General features: G+C 45.3%; 1 protein-coding gene and 1 non-coding gene across 2 annotated transcripts in view; both read left to right on the top strand.

Annotated features, from left to right (window-relative positions):
• The window catches only part of CDCP1 (CUB domain containing protein 1), a 56674-nt gene that overhangs the window by 19478 nt on the left and 19245 nt on the right, over positions 1 to 17951 (top strand). Inside the window, exons 2-4 of the mRNA XM_019946862.3 lie at positions 5324 to 5530; positions 11775 to 12137; positions 13103 to 13471. Of these exons, the coding sequence (XP_019802421.1) occupies positions 5324 to 5530; positions 11775 to 12137; positions 13103 to 13471 (939 nt within the window). The remainder of the gene's footprint in view (positions 1 to 5323; positions 5531 to 11774; positions 12138 to 13102; positions 13472 to 17951) is intronic.
• TRNAG-UCC (transfer RNA glycine (anticodon UCC)) lies at positions 2217 to 2289 on the top strand. The gene has a single exon. It is a non-coding gene; the product is annotated as a tRNA-Gly (tRNA).

Genomic DNA, 17951 nt, shown 5'->3' with positions numbered 1-17951 from the left:
GAGAGCTGTGACTCATGTGCCCACATGTGGTGCCTGCAAGCTCTCCAGCCCGACAGCCCATGCGCTGCTAATGTGAGGGTCACCTTGGATTTCTTTCAGCCTGTGAGATCTCAAAATCACGCCAGAATCTGGAGCTTTGGGTTTCTGGGAACTTGGGTAATAGGTCTTCCAAAACACCAGACCAATGAAATACCAAGCTCCTAGGGAAGCAAAAGAAAGAGATACTGAAGAAGAAAACGCCCATCCATTTTCTTTAAATTACAGTACATTTATCAAGCACTCAGATGTGCCAGCCCGACTGGGAGATAGGGGTGGGGTGGCAGGAGGCTGAGATTTATTCTACGGGTTTGGAATTTTCAGTTTCAAGGGATGATTAATGGTGGTGAGTGGGGAAGAGGGGAAAAATGTGCAACCAAGATGTCGTTCTCAAACTCTAAGCATTTGTGATAAATAAGTTATAAGTGATTTTACTCAAGCAGTGGGGGGTCTCTCTGCTACTTTTATTACAGTAGAATAAGTGCCTCTAGTGGGGGCTCGGTAAGGAGGGTCCAGATTTCAAGTGTATACGTGGTTGAATCATTATCTTCTCATTCTGGCTCTCCCCCTCCAGCTGGTATATTTATCATTGAGGATGAGGAGGGATAGTTGAAAATGAAAGTCCAATGTGTGATGTAGCCTTGGCTGTGACCCTAGGAAACAGCATGTAATATAAATGGTCTCCTGCTGCAAAGATGGATAAGCCCTTTAGTGTTCCCTGGGCTCTGAGCCAGGTGGGCATTCTCTGGTATGAGGCACCGAAGGAGAGATATGAACTGTGGCCTGATCGTAGAACATACTGGGTTGGTCATCTCAAAGTCAGAGCAAAGAAACATAGTAAAATGTTAAAAGTCCACCCCCACGTGAGTCATTTAACCCTTACAAGGCTTCATCTGCTTTGTTTCTAAAAGGAGTTTGGATGAAAATCTGGGTTATTTAGACCCCAAATAAAAAATATAAACAACAGAAGTAGCATTAACAATTCATGAAGGAAGAATTGGCATATTCAATCATTAGAGTTGGGACGATTGGTTTGGTTTTCCATCTGGAAAAAAATAAACAAAAGGAATCCCTACCTACCACCATAAAGGGGAAAAAAGAAGTGGTTCCGATACAGATTCCCAGGTCCCATGTTGGGCCTACTGTAACTTAGAACTTCATCATTTTTAAAGCCCTCCACAGACCACTTAGAAACCCCTAGTCTGGACTACTAACTCCCAGGGGGCAGGAACTCCAGGGCTTTTTTTTGACATTAAATCTTTTGCACCCTGGATGATGCCTGGAACATAATTTGAACCTGGAAAATGTTTGAATGAATAGAAGATTTCAGATTCTAAAAGAAAAAAAATGAATTTCTGGAAAAGATTGTACATTTTTCTTTGGCTGTCATTGATAATGGAATAGATTGTCATATATGCAGAATTATTTGGGATACTGACCTGGCTGAAAACAGGAGAGAAGAACTGAACGGAGAAATTTTAGTAAGATCAACTTTTTCTTCTCAAAATCTAATTTACAGCTATTTGAAATTATTACACATACCTTGGGAGAAACTAGGCCCACCTCAAAATATTATTAAACCATATTTTAACTGTGGTCATGATTATTCCTTTTTTCATTTATTAAGTGCCACGTTGTGTAGAAATACAATCTTTCCAGCACAAGTTTTTTTCCCTTCTTTTTTATTTATTAAGGTGTAACTTAAACATAATAAACTTCACCAATTTTAAGTGCACAGTTTTGCTGAATTGTGGCATTTGTGTACAACCTATAATCACCACCATGGTCAAGATACAGAATGGTTTTCTCATCCTACAAAGTCTCCTCTGCCCCTTTGTATTCCATCCCCTCCTCCCACCTCCATCCTTAGGGAACCGCTGATCTGTTTAGGGTCTAACGCTCAATTAAAATAACAGTAATATATACACTACCAAACGTAAAATAGATAGCTAGTGGGAAGCAGCCGCATAGCACAGGGAGATCAGCTCGTTGGTTTGTGACCACGTAGAGGGGTGGGATAAGGAGGGTGGGAGGGAGGGAGACGCAAGAGGGAAGAGATATGGGAACATATGTATATGTATAACTGATTCATTTTGTTATAAAGCAGAAACTAACATACCATTGTAAAGCAATTATACTCCAAAAAAGATGTTAAAAGAAAAATAACAGTAATCCGGACTTCCCTGGTGGTCCAGTGGTTAGGACCCTGCGCTTCCACTGCAGGGGGCCCGGGTTCAATCCCTGGTCAGGGAACGAAGATCCTGCAAGCCATGAGGTGCAGCCAAAAATAAAGTAACAGTAATCATAATTGTAGAATCAGGAACTTTAAAATATTTTTGCCAAAGAGGAGAAATGACAAAGAAATTGGTAACCTAGCCAGCCAGGCTGCAACCCCGAGATGGATTACAGCTTCACTTGACAGTGAATTAGCCCCCCTGGAGACCCAGGGTTGGAGGCCACGGGAGAGCGTGCCGAGCCTTCAGAGACCCAGTACCCCAATAATTTTTTACAGATAACATGGTAAGACCTTTTTTATGATTACAGAAAGAGAACGCAAGGGTTGACATACTCAGCTCAGATATACATCTGACAACTGGGTTTCTGAACATGCATCTGGACTCATTTTTAATCTGGTATCTTAAAAGAACCCCTGGGCCTTCCGATCTTTCTCAGAAGATTCTTAGTGACCATGCTGCTTGAAGATGAAGCATTCAAGTAAAGAAACTTCTGCCTCAGAGGATGTTTTCTTTCTCTGAGGCTATTAATTAAAAAGTTCAGAGTCCCTGGTTCCCACCAAGGTTTATAGCCCAAACTGAAACACAGGAATGGTAGTAAGTCTATGAGAAACTAAATGCGGCAAAGACAAGAATGTGGAGATTTTGTATGGTGCTGTTGGGAGGGTCATCAGTTCTGCTTCCATGTGGGCACCAGGCACTGTTGGGGTCCTGAGACTACCACTGAAAAAGACAGGCAAATTCCTGCTGCCTTCCTATAGGCAGCAACTCACATTCTGATACTGGGAGGTGGGAACAAATAACACGGGTCCTCTCAGAGAAGAGAGCAGGGATGAAGGGAAAGCAGGTACAGGATGGCTGGGGTAGGGGTTGGGTGAGCATTTTGGGTAGCTGGTCGGGGAAGACTGCTCTGAGGAGGTGATCTTTGAGCTGAGACCCAAATAACAAAAAGGAGCCAGCTATTGCTAGAGAAAGAGCATTTTAGAAATCAGGACCAGTACATGCAAAGGCCCTGAGGTTGGTATGTTCAAGAAAGAAGGCAAAGATGGCCCGAGCACAGTGACCAAGGTGGAGAGGGGTACAAGCTGAGGTTAGAGAGGTAAGAAGTCTTGCTCCAAAAATGCAAACCTGAGCCCTCTTGAAAACAAAGTCACGAAGCCAGCTGTGCTGGTGCCCCTGTGCTCTGAGAGATGTGTCACTGCTGGGCCGTAGTTGAGAATGCTTACATTTGCAAAATCGCTTCTTATTTCCTCGGATACTGATGATAGATGAGCTGGCAGGGAAGGTAGAGCTTTTCTAGCCCAATCCCCTCATTTTACAAATGAGGGAACAGAGGCCCAAAGAGGGTAAAGTTCTTCCCTCATGACCCGGAGGAAATTTTTGCATTTCATTATCACAGGTTGAGAGATCAATTTCCACCCTATATAAAGAGCTGCTGGCTGGCCGCTCTGGTGCAGAGTGAATGGTGGGGGAGAGGGGTACAAGAGGAGGTTGACAAAAATCCAAACATTTGATCGCACACAGCAGCTAGGCTGTGGGAACACAGGCACGCCCATGCACTGAGTGGGAGGAGAAGTGAGTACAGCTCTCGAGCAGGCTAGTAGTTCTGGTAAAATGAAAGCACGAGGTTGGGCAAAAACTGGAAAGAACTCAAATGTCACTGAACAGGTGCCTGGATAAATAAATTGCAGTCTTTCCAGACAATGGAATACTACTCAGCAATAAAAGGGAGCAAACTGCTGATCCATGCAGTTGACTCTCAAACACGCTGAGCAGAAGCAGCCAGGTACGACAGGGCGTAAGTAAGCACACCGTTTTGCAGGAAGGTCTAAGTCAGGCAAAGCTAATTTATAGTTTTCTGGGGCCAGGAGTGGAGCTCGACTGCAAAGGGCGCTGAGGGAACTTTTGGGGGTAATGGATATCTTTATATCTTGATTGTGGTGGTGTACATGTGCACACACATTTGTCAAAACTCTTAAGTAGGACCTTTTATAATGTGTGTAAATTATATCAAACTTGATTCTAAAAAATTTTTAAAGGAAGGGAAAAAGTAAAGCTTTTGGTTAAATTGCTATTTACGGGCTAAACAATTACCAAGCACCTCCATGTACAAGGCGCCATAACAGGTGCTGACCAGCTGTTGGTGCAGAACACGGTGGGACAGAGGCACCGACGCCAGCCCCTCTCTGTGAGCCCCATGATTCCCTCCGCCAGACAACTGGCCTCCCATCCTCTGCTCCCAGCCCATCAGCCACCCAGAGACCACAATCAGAACCCAAGTCAGGGAAGGGACAGTGGCTACTTAGAGGAAAAGTAGCTCTTCCTTTTGGTCTGAGAGGACCTAAAAATCCATAAAGCAAAAGGGATGGGAAGGAGATTGGGCTTGTTTGTGAATCAGGGCCCCATCCCAACTGGTGTGCACCCACCCCTCTGTTTAGTAACCAACCTCCATCTCTCTTGCTTGATAATGTTTGTTCAAATAAGTTTGCTGAGCCCCAGTCTGAGGTATTAGCATTGTTTGGCTTTAACTTTCCACGTTCATTGACACAATATGTTTGTATCTAATTTCTGCAAGTTTTCCCGGCCTCCACTACTGCATGTATGTGTGAACAGGGCATATGAAGTGGCCTGGGCAGGGGACAGCAGCTCTTTACAGATAAGCATGTCTCTCTACAGAAAGATGGTTTCTGTGTGTGGACTTTCACCTACAGTCATATTGTGAAGAGATGTGGCAGTTTCTCTCTATTTAATATTGCACAGATGGGTATCTGAAAACATACTGCTCCAGACACCTAGGATGTGGTGTAGTGTTTTTAATTTGTAGAAAAAGTAATTAGCCAAATAAGAGATGCGTGTCAATGCCCAGCCCTCAGTGGCTGGGTTCTTGCCCACAGGTGAGGATAATACTTTCATTTTGCATCATCCCACTTCTCAGACCTGGGGGAAGGAACAAAGGGGTCAAGGAGGTCATCCTCCTGGACCAACTGAGGGGACGGCAGCAGGTTGGCAACCCTAAATCATCCTGTTTACTCCATTTTTCTTCCTTCCTTCAGAAACTTATGAGATTGCTCTGCCACATGGAAGCAACATTACAGTCCTCATAAAGCCTGGGGCCCCAACTCTGCCAGCGAACCTATGTCAGATCATTTCTAAAAGACAGGTAACCGCATTGTCCATCAAAGCCGGAGAGACAGCAGTCTTTTCCTTTAGCTGCCGGGATCCAGAGAATCACTTTGTTGTCGAGATCCAGAAGAATATTGGTAAGTATGCACTCATGGACTGTTTGGCCTCCCTGCCTCTCTTTTACACGCTAAGCCAGCCTCTACTGCTAGGGAGGTGAGATCTGTTCTGAAACTCCGCACTCTCTTTAGCTTTTATGTGGCCATTCACAGTTCTAAGTGCTTTACATGGTTTCAGTTTTTTAATCCTCAGAGCAGCCCTAGGAGAAGTTCTCAAAGAAAGTAACTTGCCTAAGATGGCACAGCTGGTGTGTAGCAGCAAGATGGGAGCCCAAGTATTCTGGATCCAGAGTCTTTGCCTGTAACCACTATGCCACACTGTTTTGTAACAGAGCTACGGATTCTCAGGTGATGCTCTGTCTGATGTGCTAAAAACATCTGGCTGAGCAGGAGCAAAAATCAAGGGAGTTGGAGGACAGAAGAATTGGAAGGTTGAGAAGATAAGAGTGGGGAAATGGGTCCACAAGGCACAATGGGAAAAAACAGCAGCTTTGCAGGCTGAGGGAGCTGGGTTTGACTTCAAGTGCCAGGGCTACTGATCATGTGGCCTGATTGCATGGCTTCATATGAGTTACTTAACTGCTCTGTGATTTAGTTTTCTGGTCTGTAATATAAGAATCATTGTACCAACCGATAGGGGTGTTTTGAGGAAGAAATAAAATTATGGATTGAGAGTGCATGACACACCAGAATTCAACAAACTACAGATATCTGGTATTATTAATCATAATTTGAGATAGAAGATTGACATAAGACACAATAATCAGGCAGAAAGAATTAAAGGTATACTTTCCCAATCATTTTAAGGTGGCATGCCAACTAGGAACTAACAGATATATCAATAACAGTGAGAACACTATTTTGATCTAATCAAAGCCATGCTCAGAAAACTTCTTCACCTTTAACTGAAAATAAATGAATTGGCAATAGATCATGGGAGAAGAGAAAGGATAAAATAAACCTTAAGAAGAAGGAATTCATAAAAATAAAAGGAGAAATTAAAGTACTTAAAACCAGTTTTAGGGCTTCCCTGGTGGCGCAGTGATTGAGAGTCCACCTGCCAATGCAGGGGACACAGGTTCGTGCCCTGGTCTGGGAAGATCCACATGCCGCGGAGCGGCTGGGCCCATGAGCCATGGCCGCTAGTTAGAGTTTTACAGACTCCTATAAAACTCCAAGTAGCAGATAATTTCTATGATATTTAAACCATTCTAGAGGTAGGTTGACAAACCTTTTCTGTAAAAGACCAGAGAGTAAATATCTTAGGCATTATGTGCCAGATGGTCTCTGTCACAACTCCTCAGCTCTGCCATTACAGCACAAAATCAACCATAGACAATAGGTAAACAAATGGGCAATAAATATCCCACATTTATTTACAAGAACAGGTGTTTGGCTTGATTTGGCCATTTGCCAAACCCTAGTCTAGAGCACTGAAAGGGGTAAAGGTTCACATTTTATAAGGCTCTTACCACCCTGATGTCAAAATCTTCCACCACATAAAAAAGAAAACCATAGACCAATCTCTTATGAATACACATACATGCCAAAAAAATCCTAAGTAAAATATAAATACATCAAACCCAAAAAATTGCATTAAAAGACTAACACAACAAGAGCAGGAGAGCTTATTGGAAGATGGAAGTTTAACGTACTGCTTTGTGTGATTAGGTGAAAGGGAAGAAACTGCATTTGATCATCTTAATAGATGGTCTTAAATGTTTTTAATAAAACGCTCTTAGTAAACCAGAAATAGAGGGATGTTTTCTTAATCCAATAAATTGTATCTATCAAAAAACTGATAACAGGGACTTCCCTGGTGGCACAGTGGTTAAGAATCCGCCTGCCAATGCAGGGACACGGGATCGAGCCCTGGTCTGGGAAGATCCCATATGCCACAGAGCAACTAAGCCGTGTGCCACAACTACTGAGCCTGCACTCTAGAGCCCGTGAGCCACAACTACTGAGCCCACGTGCCACAACTACTGAAGCCCGTGCACCTAGAGCCCATGCTCCGCAACAAGAGAAGCCACTGCAATGAGAAGCCTGCATACCGTGACGAAGAGTAGCCTCTGCTTGCCACAACCAGAGAAAGCCCGCACACAACGAAGACCCAGTGCAGCCAAAAATAAATAAATAAAATAAAATTTTAAAAAAGACTTCATGCTTCCACTGCAGGGGGGCATGGGTTCGATCCGTGGTGGGGAAAGTTCTGCATGCCTTGCGGTGCGGCCAGGAAAAAAAAAACTGATAGCAAATATATTTAACAGCCAGACATAGAAGCGTTACCAATAAATCAAGGAACAACATAAGGATTCTCACCATGCATGCTTTTGGTCACCATTATTCAAAAGTTCTAGTTAAGTATTTAATCTTAATAAATACATAGAATATATATGAAGCAAAATGTACAATCTTACTGAAAGACCAAAGAGAAGATGTAAATAAATTGAGAGATATACCATGTTACTTGATGAAAATCTCAGTATTTTTTAAGTGTCATTTCTCCCCCAAATTAATTTATGAGTTTAAGTCAATTACAATTAAAATCTCAATGAAGCTTTTACAGAGTTGAGAAGACTATTGATATACTTAAGAATTCAAAGGAATACTGTGTTGCTATTAAAAGAATGAAGTAAATCTATGTATTTGACATGGAAAGATGCCCCAGGTCATTTTGTTCCATTGAAAACAATGCAGCTTTTAGTAGAATAGTTTGTATAGTTTAATCCCACTTAATTGAATACACATAATCATATGGAGCCCAAAGTCTGGGGGGTTAAACACCAAAATGCTAGCCTTATATTATTTCTATAGTGAGTAGGGGAGGCAGACAGGTGACATTCATTGTCTTTTTTCTGTTCTTCTGTAGTGTCATTTTTTTACAAGCATGCATTACTTTTACAACCAATTAAGCCAAGAAAGTGACTGCCATCTTGAAAAAGGAGAAGGGTAATGGGACTTCCCTGGTGGTCCAGTGGTTAAGACTCAACCCTCCCAATGCAGGGTGCCCGGATTTGATCCCTGGTCAGGGAACTAGATCCCACATGCCACAACTAAGAGTTTGCATGCCGCAACTAAAAGATCCCGCATGCCGCAACAAAGATCCCATGTGCCGCAACTAAGACCCGGCGCAGCCAAATAAATAAATAAACATTATTTTTTAAAAAAAGGAAAAGGGTACCACAATCTTATCTCACAAGACACATCTCACAAGACCAGTCTCACACACAGACCACACACAGTTTACCATATAATAAAAACCCATGCTCACAATTTTTGAAAATGTTTTGAAAATAAAAATTTTAGATTATAAATCTAGACACTGGAATCAAGTTCAGTGTTCTGCTTGCCTCTTGTTTTTAAAAACCTTTCCTGAATAAACATTCTGAAAGTTTCAAAGTTTAGCTCCTCTGCAGTCATCCCTTCTTTTTTTTAATTATTATTTTTTAAAATTTTATTTTATATTAGAGTATAACTGATTTACAATGTCATCCCTTCTTGAATGGCCTCGTTAAAGCTAATGAAAGTAGAAGTCTGTGCTGGGGAAAATGAGGTGTGAATCGCTTCAGAAATTACACTTCTCCGTCCTCTGGGTAGGAATCATTTTAGTTATTTAACATTTTTGCACTGGACGGGGAGCAGAAAACTTGGAGGCATGCCCATCATTTTGACTACTCTTACTTGTGTATCCATTCTGAAAACAAAGCTCTTAGCAACAAATTAAAACGTGCTTGCACAACCTGACACCGCCAGGGTCTCATGGCTGGTGGCAGAGCCATGGCTGAGAGACAGGCCTTTTTGACTCCCGGTACTTGGTACGGAATTAAATCAGAGTCGCTTGGGTGGCCCAGGCATGTGTATTTTTTAAACGTCCTCCAAGTGAGTCTAGTGTGGAAACAGAGCTGTGAACCACTGCCTTAGTAGGGGTAAGTGATCCCACAAGAACACAGAACCCAGTAGGGCACATGGGAAGTGTAGTTGAAAACTTATGAAAGAGATGGCTTGATAGAAACAATGAAGTTTCCACGAGCTCCAAAAAATAGGTACTATCCTTACCTACACACAAAATATAATTTTAGCTGCATTTGTCACCTTGTTATCTAACCTTGTTTTATTGGTTAAGCAACGCAGTGCATTGGCAAGAACGGAAGTCGACCAAACACAGCCTGGGCTTTTGTCCTAGGAGCGTGTGCACTGCGAGCGCCACACGACTCACCCAGACTCCAGGGCTGCTTTGCAAAAATTAGGGTTTTGACGTGATGACCTCAGAGGTCCTAGACAGCTCTGAAATTCTCCCATAATTCTATTTCGAGTTGGCAGTAGTTTCAAATACTCCACTGGAGCAGCAATAAAGCCTTGCAGATTATTATTACAGTGGCCAAAGTCCATTGCACCTTTCAGATTCCCTGCTGGAGACAACAAAAGCCTCACTATTAGGCTGCCTGCTTTCTCTTAGTGCCTCCCTGATAGCAATGTTTCTCCCTTTGTTTTTTTTTTGTTTGTTTGTTTGTTTTTTTGGCGGTACGCGGGCCTCTCACTGTTGCGGCCTCTCCCGTCGCGGAGCACAGGCTCCGGACGCGCAGGCTCAGCGGCCATGGCTCACGGGCCCAGCCGCTCCGCGGCATGTGGGATCTTCCCGGACCGGGGCACGAACCTGTGTCCCCTGCATCAGCAGGCGGACTCTCAACCACTGCGCCACCAGGGAAGCCCTCTCCCTTTGTTTTAAAAAGGCTTAGGAAACAAAGTACGTCAAAGGATGTCATTAAGTGTTAGCCTTTGGGAAAAAAAAAATTCAACTGCAGTGGTAATGAAACACCAGCATTAAAGCCAGGAGGCAAGAAGATGACCTTGCCTCCAGGTTCCAGCCATTAAGGGGCTGTACATTCAGAGCGTACTCAGTCTGTTGATGAGTGTGTTGATGGAAAAACCAGTTTTAAAAGGTAGAGCTTGGCGCAGCACCCTAAAAATTGAGAAATCATGACTCTTTTGGTATAGAGGAAGTAGGATATGTATGCCAAAGCACAGGCTCCACTGCAAAGGGCCTCCCTCTGGCTTTCAGTAGGGCCTGGGCAGAGATCCACCAACTGGACTAGCTTAATCTGGAAAACAGTGCGGGTCCCCCCTCCCCGACCCGCGCTATCCCAAAAGTACAGTGTTCCTATGACATTTTTCACAAGCCAAAATGGCGTTAAGTCAAAGAAGCAATTACTTGTAGGACACATCTTGCTAACGGATGTGTAAAGTAATTTGAAATAAAGCACAAATGCTCACGGACAGAGTTCAGAGCTGTAGCAGCGTGATGCTGAGATGCTGTGTCGTTCCCGGGGAAGGAGCTTGGCGGTGCCACTCTAGGGGTACCCACTGCCTCTGTAATGGCTCCCTGCAAAACAAACACTGAATGCTCTTTGCGCTTTCCACCTTTTTTCATAAATGCAAAAATTCTCTTTGGATTTATTTTGGTTAGCGGAAACAAGTACCAATGCAAGTCTTTCGTAAAAGCAAAGTGGAATAAAGCGAACGTTCAAAAAGCAGGGGAGGGCTTCCCTGGTGGCGCAGTGGTTGAGAGTCCGCCTGCTGATGCAGGGGACGCGGGTTCGTGCCCCGGTCCGGGAGGATCCCACATGACGCGGAGCGGCTGGGCCGCTGAGCCTGCGCGTCCGGAGCCTGTGCTCCGTAACGGGAGAGGCCACAACAGCGAGAGGCCCGCGTACCGCAAAAAAAAAAAAAGCACCTCCTAACTTGTAGTTAGGAGGTGACTTGGGTCTGGTTCCCTAGAAGCAGAGCCTGACATGGGAATTCTTGTCTTTAAGTCATGAATCAAGAGAGTGCCCTGAGAAACCTGTGAAGAAGTGAGGAAAGCAGGGTGGAATGAGGACAGCAAGCAAAGATGTGGTTTTAGCTGCAGGCTGATCTGGAGCTTGAGTGACAATTGCCAGGCTGTGTCATGTGAATCAGGGATGTCAGGCTTTTCACTCCTGGGTTGGCAGTGATTGGCTGTGGGTTGACACCCCCTGCTGGGATGGGAATCAGGGGCAGGGAAACCTCTCAGGCTTTTCTGCCCCAAGGCAGCTCCCTCCAGCCAAGGCACTTCCCCAGAGAGGGATGCATCAGTGAGCCGTTGGCAGCCAACTTTCATGTAGCCCGGAGATGGGTGGGCGCCCCAGAAAACCCCCCCTCCAAAGAGTTCACTATAGGGGCTGAGGAGGGGCAGTGAGTGGCCCAGTAGCGTTTGTGACCAGATTGTTTTGTGACTGTGTTTCAGACTGCATGTCAGGTCCATGTCCTTTTGGAGAGGTTCATCTTCAGCCCTCAATGTCAGTGTTGCCCACCCTCAACAGAACCTTCATCTGGGATGTCAAAGCTAACAAGAACATTGGTCTAGAACTGCAGTTCTCCCTCCCTCGCCTGAGGCAGATCGGGCGGGGGGAGAGCTGCCCGGACGGAGTCACTCACAGCATCAGCAGCCGCGTTGACACCAAGATGGTCAGGATCGGAACCTTCTGCAGCAACGGCACTGTGTCCCGGATCAAAATGCAAGAGGGAGTGAAAATGGCCTTGGCCCTCCCGTGGTTCCACAAGAGAAAAGTCTCCGGCTTCAGCATCACAAACCGGTCGTCTATAAAACGTGAGCTCGCCATGCCCTCCCCTCTGTTTGCTGAGGTTGAAACCTACAAAATCACGCTTGCTGTCCATCAGAAATGGTCAGATGTTGGCAATTGTGATTCCATCTGAATACCTTAAAGGAAGTCCCACTCTTCTGTAAGCATGTGGGCCAGTCCTGGTGTGAACCCACCCTCCTCTGTTAAACAAACCAGGTGGTGACTCTTTCTTTTGTCCTTTGTATGTGAGGCTTATTTTCAAGAAATGAAATGGGACTGGCTCTACAGACCTTAATGACTCTGTTTCTCATGTCTTTTTCCCGTCTTCTGTCTCTTTCACAGTTTCTAGAATTGTATCGGTATGCCAGATACAATTGTATCTGTATGCCAGAGCTGGCCCACAGCAGCTCATGAGTGCCAATTGTTGAGTGTCCTGGAATTTTGTGAGCTGGTATTAAACAGAGCCGTTACTAAAAATAAAATTATATAAACTTACAATTAAATAAATTAGTTTAGGAACAAAGGTAATAAGTACTCAAAACTCATTACTTCCTAGTTAATACACTGCATTTTACTATTTATGCTTTGAAGTTAGGTATGCCCATTGGATCTGTATGGTGAAAATCCTATGTGATGGTGAGAGGGCTGTCCATCTCCTTCCAACTCCACGTTCATCCATGTCCTGTTGGTAGCCTGAAATCAGCTATAGTGGGAGTCTTTACACCAAGGAAGTGGGCAGACACTACAAATTAAGGCTTTATTTTTTTTCCCCTGCTGGGTTGATTATTAAACATATACTCACACACCACTGATGTATCCTCATTCTCACTGTCTACCTTGAATTGAGTATAAACATGCCATATCCAGACCCAGTGCTCAGTACCTAAGACCCACTTTCACCTCTTCTCTAACCCCTGTCCCCACACCCATGGATGACCAGGGCAGGGTCTAATCACCTCCTATTCTCTCGTTTGGGTTCCACCCCCAACAGGCCTGTGCATCATCGAATCTGTGTTTGAAGGTGAAGGCTCCGCCACCCTGATGTCTGCCAACTACCCGGACGGCTTCCCCGAGGACGAGCTCATGACATGGCAGTTCATCATCCCCGCGCACCTGCGGGCGAGCGTCTCCTTCCTCCACTTCAATGTCTCCAACTGCGTGAAGAAGGAGGAGCGGGTTGAGTACTGCATCCCAGGCTCCACCACCAACCCCGAGGTGTTCAAGCTGAAGGACAAGCAGCCTGGGAACATAGCCGGGAACTTCAACCTCTCTCTGCAGGGCTGTGACCAAGATGCCCAAAATCCAGGCATTCTCCGGCTGCAGTTTCAAGTATTGGTCCAACATCCACAAAATGAAAGCAGTAAGTAAGCCCCACTTTCCTTCCCCTCCCCCTCCTCCAGTGCCTTCTTTCCTTCCTGGGTAGTCTGCTTGGGCTGAGGTTCCCTTCCTACTTCTTGTCTGTGGCTCTGGCACACTTGGACTCTGGACCCTGTAAGACTTTCAGGAAGTGCGTTGCTAGGCAGTGAGACCAGGTCACTGGTGAATGCCGGGCATACTGTTCCACTTCAGCACAGTAAGAAGCTAAGATGATCTTGCATTCAGGGTGATACGTTGTTTTTAATGAAGACATTGGAAGGTTACCTTCTAGAGCTCATGTCTTGACTGACCCTACAGTGTGGATCAGGATGTCACCAGCACCGTGAGCAGTGATGATAACACTTTTATTGTCTGAGTGCCAAGCCCTGCCCTAAGCACACCACTCACATGGTCTCAGCTAATCCTTACTACAGCCTTGCAGGGGAGACAGGAATTACCTTCATTTATTGATGAGAAACCAGAAGTTTCAGAAAGGTTATGGAACTAGCCCAGTATCACACAGCTTGCCAGGAGCAGAGCAATCTCAGAACCCAGAGCCCGTGCTTCTGGACCACGCAGAACCCCAGGTTCTGTGAGAATGAGGTTGTGTATCATTCCACACACATTTACTGAGATGCCGTGACTACAGCGAGGCTGTATGCCCAGGGCACAACACTGAAGGAGGCACCCGCTCTGAGGAGCTCCCTCTCACAGAGGCTCTCACCCTCAGGGTTGTGTCAGTTCAAGGTCAGTCCCCGAGAGTAAGCACCTCCTTAAAACTTACTCTCTGGGATTGCCCTTGCTTCACGGAGAGGAGTGGCAGGGATCCTGAGAAAAAGGTACAGGATGAGTTCGGAGTGGCTATTCCTGGGGCTCATCTATGAGCTGGAGTCTGTGAGTTGTGACAGGTGGTCTTGAACCAGGACATCTGTGATGTGTGCTGACGATGGGGTCTGCCCACAGAGTCGATTCTCATCCTTGTTTTTGATATTATTTACTTCCGGGAAGTAGACAGAACCAGGCAGAGAAATTGAGAATGTGAAATGGCATGGCTGATAAACACCTGAAAAGTGACCACGGGGGATCCACTCCCAGCGTTGCCCATCTGACACTGTCTTGGGAGTGCCCGCTCGGCACCCACCTGGAGCCCGGCTCCTCAGGAAGCCTCAGTTCCTTCATATCTTGACCCAAGATTCCTTCTAATTCACAATAACCGTATACGAGGCATAACTTTATATATACATGTGTGTATGTGCATGTGTGTCCACTGACACATTTTGATGACTCTATGTCACAATTTTATCAGAATGTTGAAAACAGCCATGAAGGGATTCAGAAATGGAGTGGCTTTGAGTTTTAGAAGACGCAGGGATTTGTTTATCATCTCAGTCACGGTGAGGTGCTACTGATTAATTCTGTTTCCTGTAACATCAGCTGGGTTGATTTCTAAATATAATCAAATTGTTACGCATGCTATTACCAGCATCAAGAAGGATATGGCTTCAGTTTTGAGGTAAATAGTGGTTAGCTGCACTTTAGATGTGTTTAGCACGGTCAAGGCTTTACATCAAGCATGGTTTGCCTTTTTCTAGGCAAGTGAGTGAACTTGGCCAGCAGAAGTATCTTTACTTAGGCGATGCTGGAGTCCCTGAGGGCTCTGATTTCTGGACATCTCCATCTTGATCCTCTGAATCCCAACGTGGACCCTAAGTTTCAAGAGATTGCCCAAGGCTGCCAGCCCTGTGCACTCACACGTTTGTCTGGTTCTGTAAATATGTGTGGACAGCTTGTTTTGCAGGCAGCATGGCCCAGTGGTTAAAGGCACTTACTCTGGAATTGGCCTGCGTGGATTCGAAATCCTGATTCCCCTACTTACTGTGTGAGCCTGGGCAAGTCACTTAACTCCTGTGTGACTCAGTTTATCTTCAAGTAGAGATAATAGGACTGTCCTCGTAGGGGTGTTGTGAGGAGCAATGAGGTGGCAGTGCCTGGCAGATAGTAAGCACTCTTTAAATGTTATCCTGCAAGGCTCTAGGTCAAGGAAGGGATACAGAGTTGAAAAAGACACAGCACTGGTCTTTAGACATTAGCCTGTAATCCAGAAGACAGATGAGACTTATAGGATGCAGGAGGTCACTTCCCAGAAGGAGTTTCTTCTTTTTATTTTCTTTTCATATCTTGTTGATTTTATTTTAATAGTTGCAATCTGGGTACCCTATTGGTGTAACATTTGGTCTCTACGTGGGTGGCCATTTCTCCACGGGCTCCTCTGGGGATGCAGCGGATAGTTGTAGGTGCCCAGGACTCTATACACTGTGCATCACTGGGATGGACGGAGTTCTCCAGGGTGGGGTCTCGGTTCTGCGTCAGCCGATTCTGTCTGTTATTTTCATTCACTCTCTTCATCAGCTGGTGGTAACAAATGCTGTTGGTCTGGTTTCTCTCTTGTACTTTCTTGCACAGATGATGGATGTTTCAGAGGAAATTTTGGTGGGCATCTCTACCCACTTGGCTCTCTTCCATACCTTGGCACTGTCTCTGCACTTGTATTGGCAGGGGTCGTCCCCTGCGTCCTTTCCTGAGTGCTTGTGGTCGGCTGTTCCCTGCTTGTGGTTGGTTGTTCTGTGCTTGTAATTGGTTGTTCCCCAACTGTGGTTGGTTGTTCTGTGCTAGGGGTGGTTGTTCCATGCTTGTGTTTGTTTTGTACTTATGGTTGGTTGGTCCATATCTGTGTTAAACTCCTATGGTTTGCCAGCAACTTCAACCATGCCGAAGCCTCCCAGTGGTCTGCGCCAGGGTTCCTGATCTCCCTACATACACCTTCTCCTAGGCAGTGAGGAGCCACACTCTTCAGCTTTGCTTGGTCCTCAGGTCACTGCTCCAGCCAATGGTAGTCCTGGGATGGCTTAGTCATCACAAAACACCCCTCCTAACACCCTGAGGGGTGGTGAGAGGAGGGAGGGGGATGCACAAGGAAATTTCTGTGGGTGATGAATATATTCACTATCTTGATTATGTTGATGTATATACAGGTGTGTATATAGGTTCAAAACTAGGCAAATATACACCTTAGATATGTACAGATTATTGTAATTCAATTATTGCTCAGTAGAGCTGCTTAAAAATTATGTTCTCTGTAAGAAAACAAACAATTTCGGAAAGAAAAGAACAATTTTTGGTGAGGGAGAGTAGTTTATTACTGACATTGTTTAGAAATCCTAGAGCATAGTGACAATAAAAACAAGCCTGGATTTACTCAGATTTATTATTGTTTTAAAATTCTCTGTTCCCCTTTATTCCCTCACAGGGAATGAAATATCCCCACTGCCCTGACCTGGATAGGCCACTGCATGACTCCAAGTCACTTAGCAAGAAGGTGTCCTAATCTATGTGGGATTTGTGGCCTCCAGACACTGTTATGGAGGCTGGGGTTGGTGATTTTTCTGTACGGCGAGTTTTTGTCCCTTCTGAGGGTCTTTAGTTGTTTACAGCATAAGGTAGGTTACAACACACACCACTAAGAGGTAGATGGCTGGAAGCAAATCATCTGTGTGCCTTTTTGGTGGGTGCCCTGCCACCCCAAACACATCATGCCTCTCCTCTGGGCCCCCTCTCCCCAGCCCCAGCAGTAGTGCTGAGCCCTTTTTCCTCCTTGCACAGGAGATAAAGTGTTAAGGGGGAATTTGTCTCAGGTGCTCACTGCTCACCCAGTCCTTATTCCCAATGTCTGGCTGACTTTGGACATTGAAGGACCCAATCTGGTCCTCCACCTCGAAGGACCCCACCTCCATTCCTTGTCACACACCTGCCTCTTCCTTTCTTTCCTCCCCATCAGCAGAGAACTTGTGACACACACTCACCCCCTGGATGAAGGAGCCTTTCACAAACTGTCAACTTTGTTTTAACCCTCCCTGTTAAAGATTCAGTCTCTGTGGTTGGCTAGCTGGGCCATTGGAGACCAGCAGATAGCTCTGGAGTCCCTGGCTTTGCTCTGCACTTACTGTCTGTACCAGTCGTTACTTGGAGTGGTGGATTTTTCTTGGGTCTCTTGGTCCTGCTCTGGCTGATTTTGACTCATTTTCTTATTCAGACTGTGGCAAGAGACTAATATTGTTGGAGTCTTACTCTCGGGTTTTCTCAAACCCCCTTGAAAGGGTCTTTTTACCTTCATGGCTTTCTTTTGCACCTGGAAAGGCAACAGGGTGAGCCCAGAGTGGCTTTGGTTTGGGGGAGGAGGATGGTGACTGAGTGGGAACGGAGGCTTCATGAGAAGGGGTGTGCATTGAGAAGGGGATTTGTACCCAGCAAGGACAAGTTCAGAGGCTTAGCGGGGGAGTCTTTAGGAAAAAGCGGAGCATGAAGAAGGCATTCTGACATTGCCACTGTCTCTGAACTTGGGTTGACAGGGGCTCTTCTTTCGTTCCTTTCTTTGGTGCTGGGAGTGAGTCGTTGTACATGTGTGTGCAGGTCCCCTTGGTCATAGC

Source organism: Tursiops truncatus, chromosome 10 (genome assembly GCF_011762595.2).
Source record: "Tursiops truncatus isolate mTurTru1 chromosome 10, mTurTru1.mat.Y, whole genome shotgun sequence".
Classification (NCBI taxonomy): Eukaryota; Metazoa; Chordata; class Mammalia; order Artiodactyla; family Delphinidae; genus Tursiops; species Tursiops truncatus.
The sequence above is the reverse complement of the archived record's forward strand: the minus strand, read 5'-3'. Positions and strand labels throughout refer to the sequence as shown.